Source organism: Hydra viridissima, unplaced genomic scaffold (genome assembly GCF_058129835.1).
Source record: "Hydra viridissima isolate aposymbiotic clone 2 unplaced genomic scaffold, HvirCarnegie_v1 scaffold_9, whole genome shotgun sequence".
NCBI lineage: Eukaryota > Metazoa > Cnidaria > Hydrozoa > Anthoathecata > Hydridae > Hydra > Hydra viridissima.
The window spans coordinates 2286635-2310573 of NW_028324308.1; the positions used below are offsets into that span (position 1 = coordinate 2286635).

Consider the following 23939-nt stretch of genomic DNA (forward strand, 5'->3'; position numbering starts at 1 on the left):
TTCACCCCGTTAGAATTGATTCAAAAGAAAAAGTTGAACATTACAATAAAAAAGTAAAGGAAGGTTCCCAGATTTGTTGTATTCCTCTTGATGCTATATATGGTTGTAGGTGAGCCCAATATAATAATAATAAAAAATAATTATAGTATTGATAACACCAGTAATAATAAGGTAAGCTGTGACGATTACTGTGACAGTACTATATATATATATATATATATATATATATATATATATATATATATATATATATATATATATATATATATATATATATATATATATATATATATATATATATATATATATATATATATATATACACACACACACACACATACTGCAGTACAGTACTGTATACTGTATATACTATGACAGTATACACTATTGTATATGTGTATACTATACATAGTCTATGTACATAGACTATGTATAGTATACACATATACAATAGTGTATATATGTTGATGTTTTCGCTTTAGGCATTTCTTAGTATCTTCGCTAAGCATACCTACTGATGTTTTATTTATTTGAAATTGTACTGGGCTTACATCCAAATATTTAGATAATTTCACATTAGATTCACTACTTGGGTTTAAAACATTCTCATGAATAATCTCTTCTGGGATATAGTCCTGATCAAAATCATAAAGCAAAAGGTCTATATATTAGATTAAATGATATTCAAAGAAAGCCTATTACTTCAGTCAATGATTAGCAAATAGATTTCTTAGAGAACTATATTTCTTATTTTGCTGAAAATTTGAAATGCATAAATTCAAAATTAAAAGAGAAAAAGTTAATAATGGATACTGTGAGTGCTTTGCAAAAAACTTCTAAAAGATTAGCAAGTTGTGCCAAGTATTTATTGAATATCTTATGTATTGCTAGGACAAATGCAATCAGATGCACTAGAAAAACAGTTTAGGAAATATCAACAAGTGTCAGGTGGCACATATCTGATAACTGTGCAAAATGTTACTCAAAAATTTAGAATCGACAAAACTTGTAATTTGATAGACGAGCAAGCAGATTTTACAATATTTCTTCCTGCTCACCACCACTGTGATAACTGTGAACTTGATGTGTAGTTTGATATGTCAATATGTGAAAATTGTAGTTTGATATGTCAATATGTGAGGTTCAGTTGCCAAATGAATGCAAACAAGGGCTTTTATATATTGCAGGTTTTATTGCTTACAAACTTCCGGAATTACATTCAATTTTAGAAGAAATAGACACCTTTGATATGTTTCAAGAATATGGAACTTTAATTAGTTCTTTGAACAGGGAAAGACTAAGAGAACCTTCTGACAAATTAGTCTACTTTGTTATTTATTGTTTTTTTATAATTGAAGTGACACTTGTGAATAAAGTTTCACCATTGCTGTGCAAGAGAGGATTAATTGACATTTTTATTAACTGCAATAGTAAATTTCAATTGCTTGTTCGAAGTGTTAAAAAAGTTTGCTGCATTTTAGCAAACATTTTTTTAAACAATTATTGTAAAAAACACACTGAAGATTTTGGGAAGGAATATTTGATAAAACAAGCAAATCTTTCAACTTCAAAATAAAATACTTTGAGTTAAAAAAAGTCAAAATAATTTTAATAAAATAAAGTTAACATATTTGTTTGTTTTTATCAAAAAATTTATTATTTGTATTACAAGTGTTAAACAGCTAAAATATATATAACATATAGTTATAAAAATTATTTAGTCATTTTTAGCTAAACTCTTTAAATTTTTATTGTAATCAACTTATTTATAAACGTAAAAAAAAAATTCTACAATATTTGCTTCCGAAATTTAATCAAAATGTTTTGTCCTAATAAAGCTCTTTATTTCTTTCTAAAGTTTGTTTACAAAAGCAAGGATAAAAAGTAATTTTAACCGTAAAAAAGTCGGCCTTTGCTAATTTTACGGAAAATGAGCTGTTGTGGCCTGTTTGAGAAGGCCTTGAAAGTACGGAATGAAAAATCTTAAAAAAATAAGACCGAATGATAAAACACGGACGATCTCGAAAAATTTACTAATAAGTAATGACGTATAATAAATAACTAGATAGGAAACTCCGGGTTTTTTTATAAGCTGCAAGTGAAGCCGATTTTTTTGTTTACACTTTTAATCGGCCATTATTATATCGGGCAAAACAGTCAATATATCATATAATAAAAACAGTTATATCCCGACATAATTTCTGTTCATTTTCTTTAGCATTCATTTAAGTTAATTATTTCTTTTAGTAATTTCATCATACAATGGTTAATTAGTGTGCTGCGTATGGATGTTCTAGTAGATATGTAAAAGGCGGCTCAAAATCCTTCCATAAATTTCCTATTAAAAATTCAGAATTGTGTAAAACATGGATTGTTGCTTTAAATCGTGAAAATTTTATCCCAACTAAATATACTTGTATATGTAGCGACCATTTTTTAGAAGCAGACTATAATTATTGTATCCCAGATAAAAATATTTCAAGTGTTGATCATCATTATAAACCAATTTTAAAATTGAATGCTGTACCATCAGTTTTTGTATTTTTTCTGCAAATACACAAAAGCCAAAAAGGAAACTCCCAACAATACGAACACTACCGAAAATTGAACCGTTGTCAAAAAGAAAAAAAGTTGATGTCTATCCTGCTATAAATGACACCGACAAAGAAAATAGTTTAACACATAATTATCAGCCAGAAAACACAACTCATAGTACTGACCTAACTAATCAATCTTCAACACTATCTGTAAGATCTTTATCACCAACAAAAGAAAAATTAAAAAAAAAAGTCAAAGCTTTACAGCAAAAGTTAAGAAGAAATGAAAAAAAAATTAGTTCTTTAAAAGACATGATTTCTCATTTACAATCTAAAAATTATTTGACTACAGATGCTGCAACCGTTTTAAGCGAAAATTTTTCTGGACTCTCTTATGAAATCATTAAAAATCAATTTCTCAATCAAAATGTTAAACCAAAAGGTCACAGATACAATGATGAAGTAAAAAAATTTGCTTTAACTCTTCATTTTTATTCTCCACGTGCATATAACTTTCTTCAACCAATGTTGTGTCTTCCAGCTGCCAGGTCAATATCACATTGGACATCATCTGTAAATTGTGACCCTGGTTTATTCCATGATGTTTTTGCCTATCTTGGTGATAAACAGAAAACAGATGTAAACTTTAAATATTGTGCCCTCATTATTGATGCTATGGCAATCAAAAACAGTATAATCTATGACAAAAGTTCAGGTCACTATATTGGTTTTTGTGATTTCGGCAAGGATATTATTGTATGCGAACCTGATACTCCAGCTACTGAGGCATTAGTTTTCATGTTAGTTGGCTTGCGAGGACATTGGAAAACACCCATTGGTTATGTTTTATCAAATAAAGTTAAAGCAAGTGATTTAACATCCTTTATCAAAAACATTTTGAATTTGGCTTTGACACATGAACTTTATATCAAAAGTGTTACATTTGATGGTACAAGTACCAATTTAAGTTCTGTTATCCCCTTTGGATGCCAGTTTGGCAAAGACATTGACAATATAGTCAGTACCTTTTCATATAACAACCAACTGATACACAATTTCCTTGATCCATGTCATATGCTTAAATTAGCAAGAAATTCTTTTAATGATTTGGGTGTTTTTATTGATGGTGATGGCCAGTATATTAAATGGAGTTACATTAAAGCTTTGTTTGAATTACAAGAGTTTGAAGGATTGAAATTTGCAAACAAACTTTCAAGGAAACATAGAATTTCATCGACACATAATGAATGTGAAAATAGCTGGCCAAACTCTCAGCAGCTCTGTTGCTGATGCAATTGAATTTTTAATGGTATCTCAACATCCATCATTCTTGGGAGCAAATGGTACAATCCGTTTTATTCGAGTTATTGACAAATTATTTGACATGCTAAATTCAAGAAATACAAATAGTAAAAACTTTAAAAAACCTTTATATCTTCATGATCAACTTTATTGGAAAGATTTTTTAAATGATACAATTACTTATCTAAGCAAGTTGACTGATAAAAATTGCATTCCTTTACTTTTACATAGAAGAAAGACATTTGTTTTAGGTTTAATTATAGCAGCTAAAAGCACTGAAAAGTTATCCACCGATCTGTTGACACTTCCAGAGAAACCATTTAAGTATGTTCTTACTTACAAGTATTCCCAAGATCATCTTGAACTACTATTTGCTTGCATTCGTGGCAAAAATGGTTACAATAACAATCCTGATGTTGTACAGTTAAAGTCATCTTTAAAACGAATTCTGCTGCGAAATTCCATAGTTGGATCAAATCATGCAAACTGCCTAATGTTTGAACCCTATTCCAATGGTTCTATTTTTTCTCTTAATTGGAGCAAAAGGTTGTGTTCTGTTGATAATTTTGATCAGGACAATATTGACTTAGAAGAAGTTTCTTTGTACTGTGATGAACTTCAAATGAGTAACTACAAAGAAGCAATAGGGATATATCTCTGGTTTTATAGTCAGAAAGTTGATAAATAAGATTTCTTGCAATATTTGTGCCCAATCATTAACTGATATTTTATTATTTGAACATGCCTATGTGAAATCTTATTCTTCGTTAAATAATGTAAAAAATCGTGGTGGTTTGTTTTTGCCATCAAGGGATGTTATTTCTGTTGTTGAGTCATGTGAAAAAATATTTAACTTCATTAGTGGTAAAGATTTTAAAAAACCAAAAATCACCTCTGACCGAAATATAAAGCAGAAAATGATTCATTGTGTAAAAAAAATTAATTATGATAAAAAAAGTATTTAAAGGACTTGATAGCCATGACATAGAATATTGGACTGTTAATGAAGATCTACATTCTAGCCAGCTTGTTAAAAAGATAAGTGAATATTACTTTAAAATTCGAATGTTTAGATATGCCCAGGATTCAGTGGCGTACCTAGGGTAAATAGCGCCTGGGGCAAACACCAATCACGCGCCCCTCCTCCCCCACATAAAGTACTTAATTACAATTTTTTTAATAAATGATGATACAAACTTTATTTTATATAATATATTTGTTTTATATAATATATTATTTCTTAATTTATTTTATATAATTCTCGCTTATTGTATTGCAACCAAGCCTCTTTTGCGCCCCTTTCAGGTTGGCGCCCATGGCACGTGCCCTGCCTGCCATACCCTAGATACGCCACTGCCAGGATTATACCACTAAAGTGCTAAGGAAGTCATCAATTGGATTAAGACAACAAACGAATAAATTATTGTTATTTAAGGGTTTATAAATATTTAATTTTAAAATATAAAAAATTAAAATACATTACGATGTTTTCGTTTAAAGTTCTAAATGCAAATATGTTTTTAAATATGTTTTTTAATTTGTGGCTATTTAAATAGCCGCTTGTTTTAGTTTGTAAGCCAATACAATCCTCTTTGACCAATACAAATTTATATTGGCTATAGACTCATCACATTTATCATCTCTTAGCTAATCATCTTTAATTCCAACTTTAATCAAAACTTTATAATTGCAAATTTCCTTTCATTCGACTTTGATCCACTGAAAGCTTTTGCCCGATATAAAAATGGCCTCCAACATATTACGCAATATTAAATTGGCTGCACTAAATACGGCGAAGTTGCAGGGTAAAGTGACCAAATCCCAGCCAGTGACCAAATTTCAGCCACATTTTAAATTTAATATTTCTGTCTTGGTTTCTGCTTTATGTTTGTAAATCCGAATTTTTTGAGACTGGTATGAACTCAGCCAATAAAAAACCAACATTATTTTAGTTGGCGGGTGTTTATAATAGAAGTATTATAATAACAAATACTTATCTCAAAAAAGTACTAGTTTAGATTTAAAAGATTATGTAAGCATCCAGTTTGAAGCTTATAAACATTAAATATTTATTACTTAATGAAATGGTAATTATTTTAAACTATAAATATATTTCTTAAAAAGACAATTTTAGTTCTATAATTATGCTGAGTCATTTCTATAGATTGTATTTCTCAATTAAATGCACCTGGTAGAAAGACCTAAATCCGGCCAGGTTTTATACCTTATTCCGGCCAAGACCGAAATTAGGTACACGAGTGTCTAAAAGTTACTCATACTTGTAAGATATTTATATTATTAGATTTTGTTCTTTTAATATAACTACTTTATGTTATATTTATATCCTAAAAGTTATCAATCTTAAATATATGGACTTATTTAGTTAAATATTTATGTAATATTTTTCAAATATGAGGACGAAGACTTAAAGATAAACAAAAGTCTAAATAATTGAATATATATTGTTTCATGTAGATTATTGCTGATAAGATATATTATATGAGAAAATAATCCTTAATTGAAAATTTTGATAATTTATAATATAAAGTTTTCATTTTAGAATGGCTGATAATAAAAAAAAATTTCATAATAAGAAACAATGTCTTCCAACTCGAGGTAAATATTTAAAATATAAAGAGGAAGTGTTACTTGAAGCTATAAACAGTGTTATTACTTCACCTAAAATATCCGTTAGAGCTGCTGCTAAATTTTTTAAAGTACCCCGAGCAACTTTGCAGAGCAGGATAAAAGGAAAAATTGAGATTGGTTCAAAAGCAGGAAGAAAAAGTTTAATGCCACTTGATCTTGAAAAAAAGTTACTTGATTTTGCAGACAACAGAGCTAGGATGGGCATTGGTTTTGGTAAAGAACAATTCATGGTATATGCTGGCAAGCTTGCCAGAAAATATGGATATTCTTTTAAGAATGGAAAACCATCTAATAAATGGTGGAGACTACTAAACAACCGACATTACAAAAAAGTAACTCTTCGACAACCAGAATCAACAGCATCAGTTCGTCATCAATGTATGAATCCGATAAAGGTGGCAAATTATTTTACTGCACTTAAAGAAGTCATTAAAGACTGTCAGCCTGAAGTAATATGGAACATGGATGAGACAGGGCTGCAGCTAGACTTTAAGGCACACAAAATTGTTGCTGCAAAAGGTACTAAATATTTACATATGAGAACCAGTGGAAATTGAGAAATGATTACTTTAATTGTTTGTGTGAATGCAGCAGGAAGAGCCTTACCACCTCATGTGGTTCCAAAAGGGAAAACAGTAAAACCCCTTTAAAGTTTTCAAGTTCTAGATGCCCCTGAAGGAACCAACTGGAGTCCAAGTGAATCTGGTTGGACTAAACAAGGGATTGCAAAACTATGGTTTGAGCTTACATTTTTAAAAAACATTGGACCACAACGTCCACAAGTTTTAATTTTGGATGGCCATGATTCCCACAATTTTGTGGAGTTAATAGATATGGCCATACAAAACCAAATTGAAATTGTTGAATTACCTGCTCATATACAAGCAATTGGCTTCAACCTTGCGATCGAACTGTATTTAAGCCATTCAAAGTTTCATATAATAAAGCAGCCCAGGATATGATGTCTAATCACCCTGGGGTTATAATAAACAAGGCCAATTTCACAGGACTTTTAACCAAGGCCTGGAATAAAAGTATGACAAAAGCCAATATTGAATCTGGCTTTAAATCATGTGGAATCTTTCCATATAATCCTTCAATTATTCCAGCTGAAGCTTACTTGCCAAACTATGTGTATTCTGAAGACAGGTTAGTGACTAATCTCTTTGATTAAATTAAAACAATTGATAATACAACAACAGTTGAGCAGATTAATCAAACAACAGACAGCACAAAAATACTTTTACTGGATATTGAGTTGGAACAACATATAATTACCAACCCAAGATTTGCTATAGTAAATAATCATGACTATTTAGCTGAACCAATAACCGTAGTAGAAATTCCAGAACATAGAAGTGGTGGTTTAGTGGAACTAATTATGAAAACTGTAAAACTAAAAGCTGCAAGTAATAAAGCTGCATTTACTAGTAAGTTTGAAGACAGCTTTAGGATGATGTCTGACTCTGAAATTGAACAGCCTATTGATCAGTATGAAATTGATTTTACAGTTTCAACTCCTTTAACTTCTGATTTTGTAAAAACTCGATCTTTTGCCCCAAATTTCCCTTTTAAAAATTCATCTTATCCAGGAGATGGAGATAATGATATTTTGCCATATTTAGATGCAAATTTTACAAAAAGCAAAAAAGCTAAGTATGCAGACAAGTTTTTTGTGCTTACTTCTAAGGAAGCATATGAGTCACAATTAAAGCAGGTACAAAAAAAAGCTCAAAATGAAACGGAAAAAGAAATGCGTAAATTGAAAAGACTACAAAACTTAAAAATAAAGGAAGCAAAGATATTGTCAAAAGATAATCCTAGAAAAAAACCTTCGCTATAAAAATGAACCAATAAAAGTATAAAAAAACAATGTGTAATTTGATTATGTTGTTATGAATTTTTGTTCTTATTGCTTAAAAAAGTCTTTTATATAGTTCACTGAATTCTTTTTTTTTTTAACATAAATATTATATTCTATGCAAATCTTTTAAAACAGCAGGTCAGATTATTACATTGACTTTAATTATCCTGATTTACACATAATAGGTTCTTATTTAAAATATTAAACCTAGTTTTATGTTTGGTTTTTATTTGCATTTAAAAAAAAATTTCCTTTTATTTGTTACCAACATGTAAACGTTTTTTTTTCTCTTGCCCTTGGACAAGGTGGTGCAACTCATCTCCTGAAAACATATTTTTTTACAAGTTAAGGCATCCTTACTAAGTTTAGGCAAGTTTATTTATTGATTAATGCTTAGTATTAAGTTAAGCAATCATTTTCTAATTGATGTTTAAGAACATGTTCATTTTAAATTTAACCTAAATAAACTTTAAGTAAATCCAATTTTGCTAAAACTGTTTTACTTATTGTTTATCTGTCAACCGGCTAATTTGTGGATTTAAAAAAATTATTGATACAATATTTAGTAATACAATTAATTTTTAAATATTTTAAATGCCAACCCATAAAAGTATTGGTAAAAAGCTTGTCTTTGATATTGGCTGTAATTAGGTTCATTCCGCATACGCCTGACTGAAATTTGGTCATAGTGGCTGTATTTTGGTCTAATTTATATACTTTTTGTTATCGTTGTTTTTTCAAACAATTTTCATTTACAATAAATGCTGTAATTATATCCTAAATGCTGAAAGATTTATCTTTCTAGAAATGCATAGTTTTCATATAGACCTTCTTGTTAATATGTCTGTAGAAACTATTTTGTAAAGATGCGGCTGGAATTTGGTCACTTTACCCCATATCTAGGTAATATCTTTATATCATTGCTAATAAGTCAAATAGAAGATCGCCGTGTAAGCATCTACACGGACCTGAACGAACAAATTCATTAAAGTCGGAACGTTTATTTCAAAAAATGAAAGAAATTAAAAATTATCCATATAATTTCCAGAAACTGAAGAGATAAATATTAAAACAGTTGATTAATTAAAGTTTCTTTAAATATTTTATTTACTAATTTTTTTTTTATTGATCAAAATAGGAGGAAAAGAGAGTTAGATTTTAGATTTTAGAACAGATCTGTATTTCACCCAGATTAACGCCCATAAGTACAGCATCTTCTTACTACGTTAGGTTTTATTTATTTTAGTATGTAATAAAGATTTTACATTTAATTTTTTACCTTCACTAAAAACATTTTTTTAAAAACTGGTTTTATATCGGCCCCTTATCGTATGCAGACCAGTTTATGGTTGAGTTTGGTTTATTTTACTAAAATAAATATATTACTTAAAACATATCAACTAAAAATACTAAATATTTATTTTTTAATTAAAATAAATCAAACTGATAATAAATCTGAAGAATAAAGAGTAGAAAAATTATTTCTAACACTTTTGAAAAATGTTTCTGTGATAAAAAGATTCTGACTTTCCCAATATTTCGCTACAACTGCATTTAGAGCATTTTATTTCTATCATATGGAAATACTTAAACCAATTAGTTGTAAAACTATTCAATTTTAAGTAGCGCAAATCATTAAAGGATTAAAGTCTAATAAATTATAATTTTAGCCGATCCCACAATTCAAAGCGTAATGCTTTTAAAGGTGTATCAAGCATCGGCATTTGTTTCACGATACACGCAAAGTAAAGGTGAACTTTTAAAAAAGTTAAAAAGGCTTTCTTTTTAAAAATGAGGCTTTTCATCATTGGGACTCTAATAGCTTTTGTTGCCGGAAGACGTAAGCAAAATTTTTTTATAGTTTATAATATAAATTTTAATATAAACAATATTATACATTAAAATTATTTATTTTATTAGAAGATATAACAAATGCTCTATATGACACAATTATCTAAAAGTAGCACCCTATTCATAGCATCCAAACTAAAATAATACATCTCCGAACAAATTTAAAATGATAATAATAGTAATAATAAAGAATTATATGTTTTAGAAATTAATATTTTGTTTTTATTATTTGATTAAATTACATCATTGTATAATAAAATTTTAAAATTATGTATATTTTTACTTAAATTACTTTTTGCAATGTTTTAGATAATAATGATATCAGACTAATAGTTTTTTTTTAATTGTTAATTAAGATTTTTTTTATCTTAACATGTAAATTTTTCAGCATTTTCTGTAACTAGTTTTCTCGTTTTTTTAAGTTTTCTAAACTAAAGGATCTGAAAATAAAATTATCTTTATTAAGGTTCATTATACAGAGAACATATAATTCACAAGCTTTTAGAAACAACTTTTACGGAAAGTTAAACAAACAAGTACTAGGTTTGAAACTATTTTGATACTGAAAACTTTGGTTTTTTACAAAAGCTAAAAATTTTGGTTTGAAACTTCGTTCAAACTTTTGCCGTTAATATTTTGTGCTGTAAAGACTAAGCAGAATAACAAATGTGTTGAACAAATTAACGAAAACGAACCTTTTTTTCCCCCTTAATTTGAGACGCAAAGTCAGATTATTAAGACTTTTTTAACGCGACGAGCTGATGTTTAACAGCCGAGGCAATGATAAGAAGTTCCAATAAAATCGCCCTTAATGCACGATCTAAGTAGAAGTATTATCTTTTTAAGCTATAGAAATAATAAAACGTAAAGCGTTAAGTATTCGAATGATTTTAACAATAACGAAGCGTATCTATGCGTGATAAGTTAGGATGCAACAGTATACTACAATGATTATAACTAAATTTTCATAATTTTTTTTTTTTATGATAAACAAAAATATAACAAATTTTTATAACAAATAATAAAGTTTGATCGAAAACGAAGAGGATATATATATATATATATATATATATATATATATATATATATATATATATATATATATATATATGTATATATATATATATATATATATATATATATATATATATATATATATATATATATATATATATATATATATATATATATATATATATATATATATATATATATATATATATACACTACCGTGCAAAAGTCTCCGCTCATTTGTAATATTTCAATAAAGTAACAAAAGTTTGCAAGAAAATTGCGTTTATTTTTAATTGTTTATTAAACAATGAATTAGACAGTAAATACAATACATTTTAGGATGATTTTAAATATATAAAATCAAGAAAATGTTAATATACAAAGTTGTAAATGTTAAATTTTATTTTCATCAATATGAGACCCCTTGGAGCGTATAACAGCAGCACATAATCTTGGCATTCGGGCTAATAATTTATTCATGGTTTCCGCTGTTATCTCATTCCAAGCTTTTTGCAAACGTTCCCATAGCATTTGCTGATTAATAAAAGATGTTTCACCTGCTTCTCTGATCTTCCGATCCAGTTCATCCCACAACTTTTCGATGGGTGATAGATCTGGTGATTGAGGAGGCCAAGTCATAATTTTGCAAACTTTTCCCCTTTCTTTTAGTTTCAAATAATTTTTGCATAATCCAGATGCATGTTTTGGATCGTTGTCCTGCTGCATGATGAATCCTTTCCCAATTATACGAATGCCAGATGGAATCGCGTGCTTAACCAAAATATTATGGTACATGTGTTTATCCATGGTAGATGTGATTTTAACTAAATCTCCAGTTAACCCATTGCCAAAACATCCCCAAAGCATAATATTACCACCTCCATGTTTTACAGTACTTTGTATACATTGAGGAAGCACTCTTTCATTGTGTAAATGCCTAACATGCACGCGACGTCGGGTACCAAAAAGTTCGAACCTACTCTCGTCTGTCCATAGAACTTTCTTCCAATCTTCTAATCCCCAATTTTTATGCATTTTTGCCCATTCCAATCTTTTCTTCTTATTTACTGCCCTCAACAAAGGTTTACGTGCAGCAATGCGTCCAATTAAGTTGACTGATCTTAGTCTTCTTTTTACAGTATCAGTTGATACTGGCTTTACCCTTGTTTTGTTGAGTTCTGCTGTTAAAATTGTGGCTGGAATTTTTCTATTTCTTTTGCTGGACACAACAATAAACGTATCTTCTTGCCGTGATGTAACTCTTGGTCTTCCAGAACGTGATCTGTCACTGTTGGAACCAATATCATGCAATCGTTGTAGAGCATATCTCACACCTGATTCGGATATTTTTAACCTGGAAGCAATTTTTCTATATGAATAACCTTCTTCACGTAAAATACATATTTTGCCACGAAGTTCTTCACAATATTCTTTCTTTACTTTCACCATTTCTCAAATTCTTTATTAAATTCAAGACATTAAATGCGCACACTAATGCCATTTTCAAGTATAAATATAAACATAAGTCTATTAAAAGCAACCAATTAAAATTACTGAAAACATCCTTACCATGCCGGAAAGTATCATGCTACTGTCAAACCTAAGCTTACAAAAAATATTTTGGTTAAACTTTTGTGCAGTTTTAAATTTAATAAAGAATACTGAAGAACTTTATATGTATTTTACGTGAAAAAGGTTATTCATATAAAGGGTGTTTTTTTTTAGAGGTATAGAACTTTAAATTGCAATAAAACAACGATGGATTATTCGATTGAAAAGAATTTTTTTTATTAGAAAGATAATCTTGTGGCATTACATTTTAAATATAATATCTGGCATAAGACCGCCACGGCTGGCTCGGATGTAGTCCAATCTGGACGTCCAATTTTCGATGACTTTTTCCAACATTTGTGGTCGTATATCGGCAATAACACGGCGAATGTTGTCTTCCAAATGGTCAAGCGTTTGTGGCTTATCCGCATAGACCAATGACTTTACATAGCCCCACAGAAAGTAGTCTAGCGGTGTTAAATCACAAGATCTTGGAGGCCAATTCACAGGTCCAAAACGTGAAATTAGGCGGTCACCAAACGTGTCTTTCAATAAATCGATTGTGGCACGAGCTGTGTGACATGTTGCGCCGTCTTGTTGAAACCACAGCTCCTGGACATCATGGTTGTTCAATTCAGGAATGAAAAAGTTTGTAATCATGGCTCTATACCTATCACCATTGACTGAAACGTTCTGGCCATCATCATTTTTGAAGAAGTACGGACCAATGATTCCACCAGCCCATAAAGCGCACCAAACAGTCATTTTTTCTGGATGTAACGGTGTTTTGACATACACTTGAGGATTATCTTCACTCCAAATGCGGCAGTTTTGTTTGTTGACGTAACCATTCAACCAGAAGTGCGCTTCATCGCTAAAGAAAGTTCGCTTATGAAAATCGGGAACAACGGCAATCTCGTTTTGGGCACATTCGACGAATCTACGCCTTGCTTGATGATCGTTTGGCTTCAATTCTTGCACGAGTTGGATTTTGTAAGCACGCATACCAAGATCCTTCAGCAAAATCTTCCATACAGTGGATGGACACAGTGGATGGACACAGATCCAATTCCTGTGCTCGATGGCGGATAGACTCATTCGGGTCTTCCGCAATGCTACGCTCTACAGTAGCAATAGCTTCTTCTGTACGCACCGTACGGCGTCTCTGGGGATGCGAGTTATCAATAAGAGTAAACGTGGTACGAAAACGTTCCATGGTTAATCGAATTAACTGCTCTGATGGATGATTTTGTCGAGGATAAAATGGACGTAGAGCGCGATACGTATTCCGCACAGAACCATTATTTTCGAAATAAAATTGAACTATTTGCAAGCGTTGTTCAGGCGTGAGTCTATTCATGGTGAATTGCCAAACCAAACTGAGAATAAATCACTTGTCACCTGTTAAATCGGTCGCCATCTTGAACAGTAATGCCAACTTAAAGTTCTATACCTCTAAAAAAAACACCCTTTAGAAAAATTTCTGCCATGTTTTTAGCAGCAGAACTCAACAAAACAAAGGTAAACAAAATTATTTGAAACAAAAAGAAAAGGAAAAAGTATGCAAAATTATGATTTGGCCTCATTAAATTTTTGTATTAACATTTTTTTCTTTTTATATATTTAAAATCATCCTAAAATGTATTGCATTTACTGTTCCTTGAAAATATTACACATGAGCGGAGACTTTTGCACGGTAGTGTATATATATATATATATATATATATATATATATATATATATATATATATATATATATATATATATATATATATATATATATATATATATCTATATACTACTTCTAGGTACATTGCGGGGACATGTAAGATTGTGTACATTTCGGGACGTACTTTGATATTAAAATAAAAGTGTTTTTTCGATAAAATTATAACAGTAAATAATAAAGTTAAGTGTGTTTTAACTTGATTTTTAAGAATAGGCTAAATCAAAGAATTTAAAAAATTTTAATGCATTGTTTTTTAAGCCTATTGTGAAGATTACGAGGCACCTTCTAAATTGCTCAATTAGTAGCGATTTGATAAAAAAAAACAGTGGTTTAAGCGCTTAAACTTTAATAAACTGTTTTTATAATTAAGAATATAAAAGAACAATATTGGATTATATTATGTCAAATAGTTAATTTAAATAGGGGAATAAGAAAATAAACAACTTGACAAAATAAATACTTTTATTACATATGTAACAATCTACATGTTCATGTCTTGGCATCGCTTATTCGAAAATTTTGCCCTGATACTTTTATCTGTCGTCTGCTTTTCTCGCGATCATTAACTAATTTAGAACGGATCTTGACTTTCATTAATGTAATCAGGTTCACTTTCTTAAATCTTTTCTTCACTATTTTCTTTATTTCGATAATTAACTGAAATTATAATGCAAACAATATCATAAATTTTATAAAATATAATCAAATAATTTTTTTTTTATTAATTTGCTGAACAAAAAAAAAGAAAAAAAACCTTTTTTGATTGACCTTTTTGGATAAACTTTCAAGTTTAAATCGTTAAAAACTTTAGTGAAATTAGCATCAATACTTGACTCAATTGCCTTAACTGATATTTCTTCATGTTCTTCTAAAAGTTAAATGAGGAGTTATGATTTTTATTATATTGCACAACATGAAATTAATATTGAAAAATGTAAATTTAAAATTGCAAAAGTCACCTGCAATAGATGAGGAACATTTATTTATCAAGTTGGATTATCAAACATAATTTCCTTATTAGGAGAATCACCAACTTTCTCCTTAATGCCAAAAACATCATTACCTAGATATAGATCTTTTAGAATAAAAGCAAATATTTAAATTTATTATAAATGTCATACAACTTTTTTAAAAGTTAAGGTTGTAAACCTTTTATAGTTAAAGCGTGAGAGTCATTTTCCTGAACAACATTCTCATCAGAATCTTGATCAACAACATTCTCATCAGATTCATTCTCATAAGCTTCCTTATCAGATTCAAGATAATTTATAATAAAATAAAAATTAGGCGTTGCCGGCAAAGCATTCAATTTAATTAAAAAATATTTATAGATAAATCAGATATCTTTTTTAGACAGATCCTGTATCACATCAGATTGTCCTAAAGTAAATTTAACAAAACAAAGTTTATTATATTGTGTGGTTATTTTGTGTAAGATTGTAATTTTATAAAAACCGTAATTTTATAAATAAAAAAAGTTAAACTAGGTCTAAATACTTTTTTTAAACAACTTTACACTTAGTAAAAATATTGGACAATTTAGAAGCTTTACAAAATATAAATAGAACATTAAAATCAAAAGATTTGTTAATACACTCAAGTTAACTTTTAAGTTTTTATGAATATACCAGAAACTAATACAAAAAATACAACACCAACATCAACTTTCATTAGTTGCTTCCCAACACATGTTAATTCCAATAATCCCAATGGAGCCTGATAAAAATCTTGATTCATTTTTTCAGAATGTCCCTTATGAGAATAAAAATTTTTTTTTTCTTTATCTTCTACATCAAGAGATGCAAAAAGTGTGCTAATCCTATGCCAATTTTTGGTGGCTATTATATATATATATATGTATGTATATATATATATACATATATATATATATATATATGTTAATAAATATATATATGCATATATATTCCCACCACGTCCCTGGTAGTACCGCGCTTAACTTTTTTCTCAGCGCAGTGGACTTGTTTGTCGAGGTTCGTGTTTCAGAGTTATAGAGTTGAGAGAGGGTTGTAACCACAAAAAGTAGCCTTCTCGACTGTAGTGGCCTTCTCGGCCTTGGGGAGGTGAATAATTAATATGTATATATATGTATATATATACATATATATATATATATATATATATATATATATATATATATATATATATATATATATATATATATATATATATATATATATATATATATATATATATATTTGAGAGTAACAATAAAATCATCTTTTCAATAATCAATACTAAAAGTTTTTTTAAAAAAAGTTAATTTAATAAAATAATAACGTTGATTTAGCCGTTAATTTTTTACAATTACATAATAATAACATAAACAGTTGGTAAAGTTTTTTTAGCATGCACCAAAAGTAGGTTCTTGTTGTTTTTGAATTGTTTTCCGTTTTTGCGTAAATATAGGAAACTTTCCAGGTCCACAGTTTAAACAATTTTCACAACCGATTTCAGATGCATGCTAAAAATCGTCAACACTTTTTCTTTGAAAAACAATGCATAGAAACATTTTGTTTTGTCATTATTTAAAGATGCATTTTTTGTGTAATAACATGCTTAAATTACCCAGAGTAACTCGTTGAAATTACTTTGTTTAAAATCATAAACTTCAAAAGTTTTATTAATTTCATCGTTTGAAGGTTTGAGTTGATAAATTTGATAAAATAACGCTTTTTTTTGGCTGTTGTTGTGCATAAAAAAAGTACTATTGTTTCAACAATTAGTGGTGTGAGATATGATTTTTTAATTAAAAGTTTTATTAATAACGAATTTAACAAATTAGTTCTAATTGTCAGGAGGACATTTTTGTACTTAATGTTTTTTTTGAGCAAATTTAAAGTGCTCATAGCACCAAATGGTCTGGGTAATATGAGCATTTTTACTACTTTTTAAAACCTCTTTTTTCTTGAGAAACGATTTGACAAAAAATCTATGTAGATTATAAATAGTGATCCCTAAAAGTTGTTTACTTGCATACATTTTCAAACCAGCATTACTATTTAGAAAATATTTCAATTTTTGCTTATAATAATACCCTAATATACTTTATACAAGAGTAGAAACAATTATACTTCATAAAAATCCTCATGCTCTTTATGTATCATACATCGCTTATAATATTAACTTTGCCGGTAATCATTCGTTTAACGGAAGATCCGCTGAATCTTCCGTTAAAGTGATAAACTAATTCGGATCGGTTTATTTGTTATACAATCTCTTTAATGGAAGCCCTATTCAATGAAATTCTTGGCTGAGAAAACTGGTATGTCTCTTCATCAAACCTCATAATAAACATGTCACCCAGTGGGCACAAGAACGTTTTGCAAACGTTTTTTAAAGGTCCCGTGAAACGTTTTTTAATGGTTTTTTGAACGTTTAAATGAAACGGTGACCGGACATTTTCCTAAAAACGTTTTTTGAACGTTTTCTAAGCGTCTCACAAAAACGTTTTTTAATTGTTTTTTGAACGTTCATATGAAACGGTGACCGGACGTTTTCCTAAAAACGTTTTTTGAACGTTTTTTAAAGGTCTCACGAAAACCTTTTTTGATGGGTTTTTATTTTATGTAAATGAAACGTTTTAACCTTTTCAAGGATTATCCTAAATGCATTTAAGTATAAGTTATTTCAGTAAATAACTTATGTTATGCAGAAAAAAAATCTTTTACAAACGAAAATTTAGGAGCAACAGCCTAGATCCCGATAATTTAATAAATTTCTAAAAGTTTAATTTTTTGTTTATTTAAAATATAAGCATACAAAAAAAAGCATACATTTACAAATAAGCCTACAAAAACGTAATAAAATAATTGTTATGCAATTCTGTCAAGAGCTCTCTTCAAATGATCTTCAACTTATCGACCGAATCGAACTTCGTTGTATGTGACACCAGTGTTTCTAAAAACAGAACTACTATAGAAATCTTTCATGGATTTCAACTAGCACATATAAAGGGTGTTACTTGAACACACATTTATACTCATGGTAAATTCTACACTTCACTTTTAGTTTATTTAACAATTTTTTTAACCTTGTTATAATTTGATTATGTAATAAAATAAAAAAAAAAAAGCCTGATGAAAGTTCCTCATAACAATAAATTCAAGTGATGCTTCATGGGTAGTTTTTTAAACTTGATGAAAAAAAACTTCATATATTATTTATTAACGTTGGAAATACTTTCAAACTTGATAAAAAATATTTATTTACATAAAATGTTTAGTAAAACCAGATGACATTCTTTGATAAACTTACATTCAGAAACTTTTTGCACCTTAATAATAGGACTTGCTTCTCTTATGTGCAAATAACTGTGACATGTTGCACTGTTTCATTCAAATATGAATAGAAATAGCTTCATACATTTATTAAAAAATTTATTTATCTAATATTTTTAACTCAAACATACCTTGCATTTATTTGCTTGTAGCAATGTCTGCACATTTGATACTCATAATACTCATCAAAATTAGGTTCAATGAAATCATTAATAAATTTCGTTTCTACTTCTATTTTTTCTCCATACACTAAAATAGTAATTTTTATCTCATTTACATTTCATATATATATACTAATTTTATTATAAAAAACGCCCTTTAAAATAACTTAAATTTGGTTGAGATTGTTTTCTTGCGACTATTTCTTTGCTACTCATTACTGAGAACATATGCACAAAAATCTTTGTATTATATTATATCTATAATTTACAGTAACAAATACAAAAACTACAAGTTAGAAATTAAAAGAAATGCACTAAATTGTTGTAAAAAGTGAATAACTTTATTTTAATACTTTATAATAAAATGTGTATAACAAAAACTAAAAAATGTAAAATTTCATACATTAAATAAAAAAAACAACAAAAAAACTGCTTTTATATATATATATAAATATATATATATATAATTTTTATAAAAATTATATATATATATATATATATATATATATATATATATATATATATATATATATATATATATATATATATATATATATATATATATATATATTTCATAATAGCAGCACTATTAAATGCATTTGAGATATTTGAAATTGTTATTTTAGGTTGAAAAAAAAACCTGTTAAAATAGAAAAAGTATGCCTGATGTCACTCTAGTGTGTGTGTATATATATATATATATATATATATATATATATATATATATATATATATATAATTTTTACCATTAAATGTCAAATTGAAATAAAAAAGAAATTAATTTAGAAGATTAAAAAAAGTTTAAAAATTGTAAATAAAAGGTGTTTAATTGATAAATTGCCTGCCCAAACCAAAACCCTCAGTCAATTTAGCAAGACTCCTTATATGTTCTAACTATATATCTGTATATATACATATGTATATTTATGCATTTATTTAAAAATATGTATATATATTTATTATAAATTTATTTTTATACATTGATGCTTATTATATATCAAAATACAACAATCACAAAAGAAATATATATAGGCTATGCAGTTATCTATGTACTTTATTATAGCTATATAATACCATAATACAAATTAATAGATTAATAATTCTACTATAATAATTTACTTTATTAATATTATAATATTATATAAAAATAATTTTATATGACCATATAAAAAATCATAAAGTGTATAACAGTTATATTTAAAAAAGTTTTATTAAAAAAACTTGTAGAGCATTTATATGAAGGCATTCCATGTTCTTGTAAAGCGTACACATGTGTAAGTAAATGATTACAGTTTTTATGATAAGGGTTGTGAAGCCATTTTTATAGGTCCTGCAAAAATATTATACGGAGTAAAAATTATTATTAACTTAAGAAGTTTTTAAAATGTTTTTTAAAGGATTTAATTACAAATTGTTACTCGGGCAAACATCAAACATTTCTGTGTCCTTAGGAAACACCCATGTTCTGTACTCTATTTTTTTACCCATTATTTTTCATGCATCCTATCAGGAGTTCAGTTTAAATGATTTCTTATCAACTTATACACCAAACTATATTTTGTTTGTGAAACTTTTAACAACAACAGCAACAAAAAATTCTACATAAATTTTTTATAAACTGCGTTTAACTTGCTCGTGTAAAGGGTGTTACATATACACACATTTATAAAAGTAATTTATTGAGGGAAAATCACACTTTAAACATTATGTTAATAATTTTACAAAAGTAATATAATTAATTACAAAATTTAAAAATATTTGAATTTGAAAAAAATAAAAAAAGTTATTACTTTAAAAGTTTTAAATTCCAGCTTCTTAGGTAGTCTTTTTTAACTTGTAAAAAAAAATAAATAATATATTATTTTTAACTTATTAAAAATGCATACATATTTTTTAACTTCATCAAGATAAAATGTTGAATAAAAACAAAAAAATTACAATTAACACATTTTTTGACAAACTTATAATCAACAACTTTTTACACTGCAATATATGGACTTGCTTCTCTAATATGCAAACAAATGTGATATGCTACATCATTACATTCAAACAAATGCAAAAAAAGAAGATCATTTTTTATCAACTAAATAGTCTACTATAATCTAAATAGTCTAAAAAGTCTACTAAATTTACAGTCATTTTTTAAATTTTAAATCTTCAATAATACTGCGTAATAAAGAATTTTTACTTAGCTAAAAACATGTAATTGCTCAATAATTTTATAGAAATATTATCCTATGAATGTCATTATGGAAAAAAAGTGTTTTTACTTGTACATAGGTTGTAAAACTGTTTCTAGCTGGAGAAGAACATTCCTCCTAGAAATAGCTACATACATTAATAATAAAAATAAAAAAATAAAAAATTTTTATAATTCAAACTTACCTTGTAATAGGTTCTGACTATTTTTATGTAACTACAATTGCTTCCTTGTTGCTTATATTTGAGGATGGTAGTTTAACTTTAGTTATGGCAGTTTAATATATACATACATACATACATACATACGGCGCTACTCGACCTTCTCCCCCCCCCCCTAATTTTATGATTGATTCTGATAGAGAATTTTATGCTGATTAAGAATCGTATAAAAATATGGGTCTCAAAATCAATGGAAAGTGCTCTAATTCGAAGTCAAAGTTGTAAAAAATCCCACTAAAAACCCTAATATTCGCCATTTTTTTTCAAAACGCTTTCATTTTTAACGAAAATTAGTTACCGTTACATTGCGCAATAAACAGACCTGGTTTCCATAAGCCTTAGCATTATTATTTTAAAGTATTGTAACGAAAGTGTTATAACGAAATGAAATTAATAGAAGATTTCAAATAAAGGTTGAACGTAGAATATGAGAAGGTAGAAAAATTGATGAATAATTATTATTGTATCGTACGCTGGTTTTTTTTATTAAAAAAAAATGGTTTGAAGGTTACATTTTCTAAATTTTACATGTGATAGAACAACTATGAACTAAGTTTCAAAAGTTCTTCTTCTAAGAAAAAAAACTTTTGAATTCTTTTTTAAAATTTATTACAAAAGTACATTACTTGCAATATAGTTTATTCTCTAATAAATCAAAAAACGGCTATTTTCATTGCCACAAAAAATTGCGCAAGATAAACATACTTTAACGATTTTTTTAACGTAAAAACCATGCTATTAATGTTTTGCTTTTGTCAGCTAAAAGATCATTAACTTAGTATTTTCAAAATGGCGAATATTAGAAAGAAAGTCGAGTAGCGCCCATACATACATACATACATACATACATACATACATACATACATACATACATACATACATACATACATACATACATACATACATACATACATACATACATACATACATACATACATACATACATACATACATACATACATACATACATACATACATACATACATACATACATACATACATACATATAATATATATATATATATATATATATATATATATATATATATATATATATATATATATATATATATATATATATATATATATATATATATATATATATATATATATATAATGTAAGTGAGAAACCCCAAAAATTAACTTTGCTTATATGCTTACATATATATCTTTGTTGTTCAAATTTGTCTAATATTACGCATGCGCAGTTAGTCGTTTACAGTTTTCAAAAAGCGTTTTTTAAAGGTTTTTCTAAGGTCCCGCAAAAGTAATAAAAAAAAGTCTTATTAAAACGTTTATCAAACGTTTTTAAAACGTTTTACCAATATATTCGACGTTCAACCGACCATTAAACGCTTACTAAACGTTTGCAAAACGTTCCTGTGCCCACTGGGCAGTGTCTTAATTAAATGAAAAAATACATTTTTAGATGATAAGATGAAGGTAATAAAGACTTTATTTAAAAGGTCTTGGTGTTCATGTCACAAATTTATAAATAAAGGTTGAGTGAAGAAGTTGAATCATATTGGAGGAGAAATACAAAATTTGATTGAAGGAGAATTTGATTGGAGGAGAAATACAAAACTTTTGGCGTAATCTATGTGAATAATGTGGATAAAAAAATTTTTTATTTTCGACAGAATCGTCATCTAAATACTCTAGAACGCGCCAATTTTTCGGACCAAAATAAATTCTCACTTCAATGAATCTATTATATAAGATTTACCTGAAAGGTCTACATTCTCTATTCTAATCAATATTCTATTTGCTACGCTAATTAGATATGGTGAGGCATATATATACATGGCATGTTTATATATATATATATATATATATATATATATATATATATATATATATATATATATATATATATATATATATACATAGGTAGATAGATGGATAAACAGAGAGATAATTACTTTTCTAAGGCGTACTAAAAGGTATTGAAGTATGGTATAAGTATAGAAATGATCGGAGTGGAATAGACTAACAAAGACCCGTATTAGATTGGTCCAGACAGCTTGTATTTTAATAGTCTCTTATAGTGTTATTAATGAAGTTCTCTATAAAATAATCAGACCATCTATCAATTAATAATATTATTCAAATCAACTAAAGATAACAAAGACAAGTCAAATCTCCAAGACCGGTGATAATAATAATAATATAATAAACTGCTGCTGTATTTCGATTCTTCATTTTCTTCATAACTTCAATAATAGAATGTATCATATAATTGAGTCTATACCTTTCATATTGACAATAAATTACTCTATTAAAGCGAGTTTGAGTTTAAAAGAAAAAATTTAACTGAACACGCTATTCTCCGAAATACGTCTAACATCTTAACGTCTAACGTCTAAAAAATTTTCATACTACATCGGAAGCGTTTATCAAACCCTCCAATGCTTTTGATACTGTTAATCATAAGATCTTTTTTACAAAACCAATCATTTATGGTATAAAAGATCACACATTAAGTTAGTTCAAGAAATATTTTAATTAACAGAAAACAATATATTTACAATAAATGCTCCGTTTCTTAGATATTACTGAACA

At 27.8% G+C, this 23939-nt stretch overlaps 1 protein-coding gene, 1 long non-coding RNA gene and 1 pseudogene across 3 annotated transcripts in view; 1 reads left to right on the forward strand and 2 right to left on the reverse strand.

Annotated features, from left to right (window-relative positions):
* The first annotated feature begins 10028 nt into the window (after positions 1 to 10028).
* The window catches only part of LOC149883569 (alpha-1,6-mannosylglycoprotein 6-beta-N-acetylglucosaminyltransferase A-like), a 29796-nt gene continuing 15885 nt past the window's right edge, over positions 10029 to 23939 (forward strand). Inside the window, exon 1 of the mRNA XM_090097894.1 lies at positions 10029 to 10192. Within this exon, the coding sequence (XP_089954020.1) occupies positions 10144 to 10192 (49 nt within the window). The 5' untranslated portion in view covers positions 10029 to 10143. The remainder of the gene's footprint in view (positions 10193 to 23939) is intronic.
* On the reverse strand, positions 14948 to 16234 carry LOC149883570 (uncharacterized; annotated as a pseudogene).
* Positions 18220 to 22044, reverse strand: LOC149883571 (uncharacterized). Of its 2 annotated transcripts, XR_016456037.1 has the most exons (4): positions 21342 to 22044; positions 20747 to 20789; positions 18927 to 19044; positions 18220 to 18415 (listed from the first exon to the last, which is right to left on the reverse strand). It is a non-coding gene; the product is annotated as an uncharacterized LOC149883571 (long non-coding RNA). The 2 variants fall into 2 exon arrangements; XR_016456036.1 differs by lacking the exon at positions 20747 to 20789 and having other exon boundaries at positions 18223 to 18415; positions 21342 to 22035.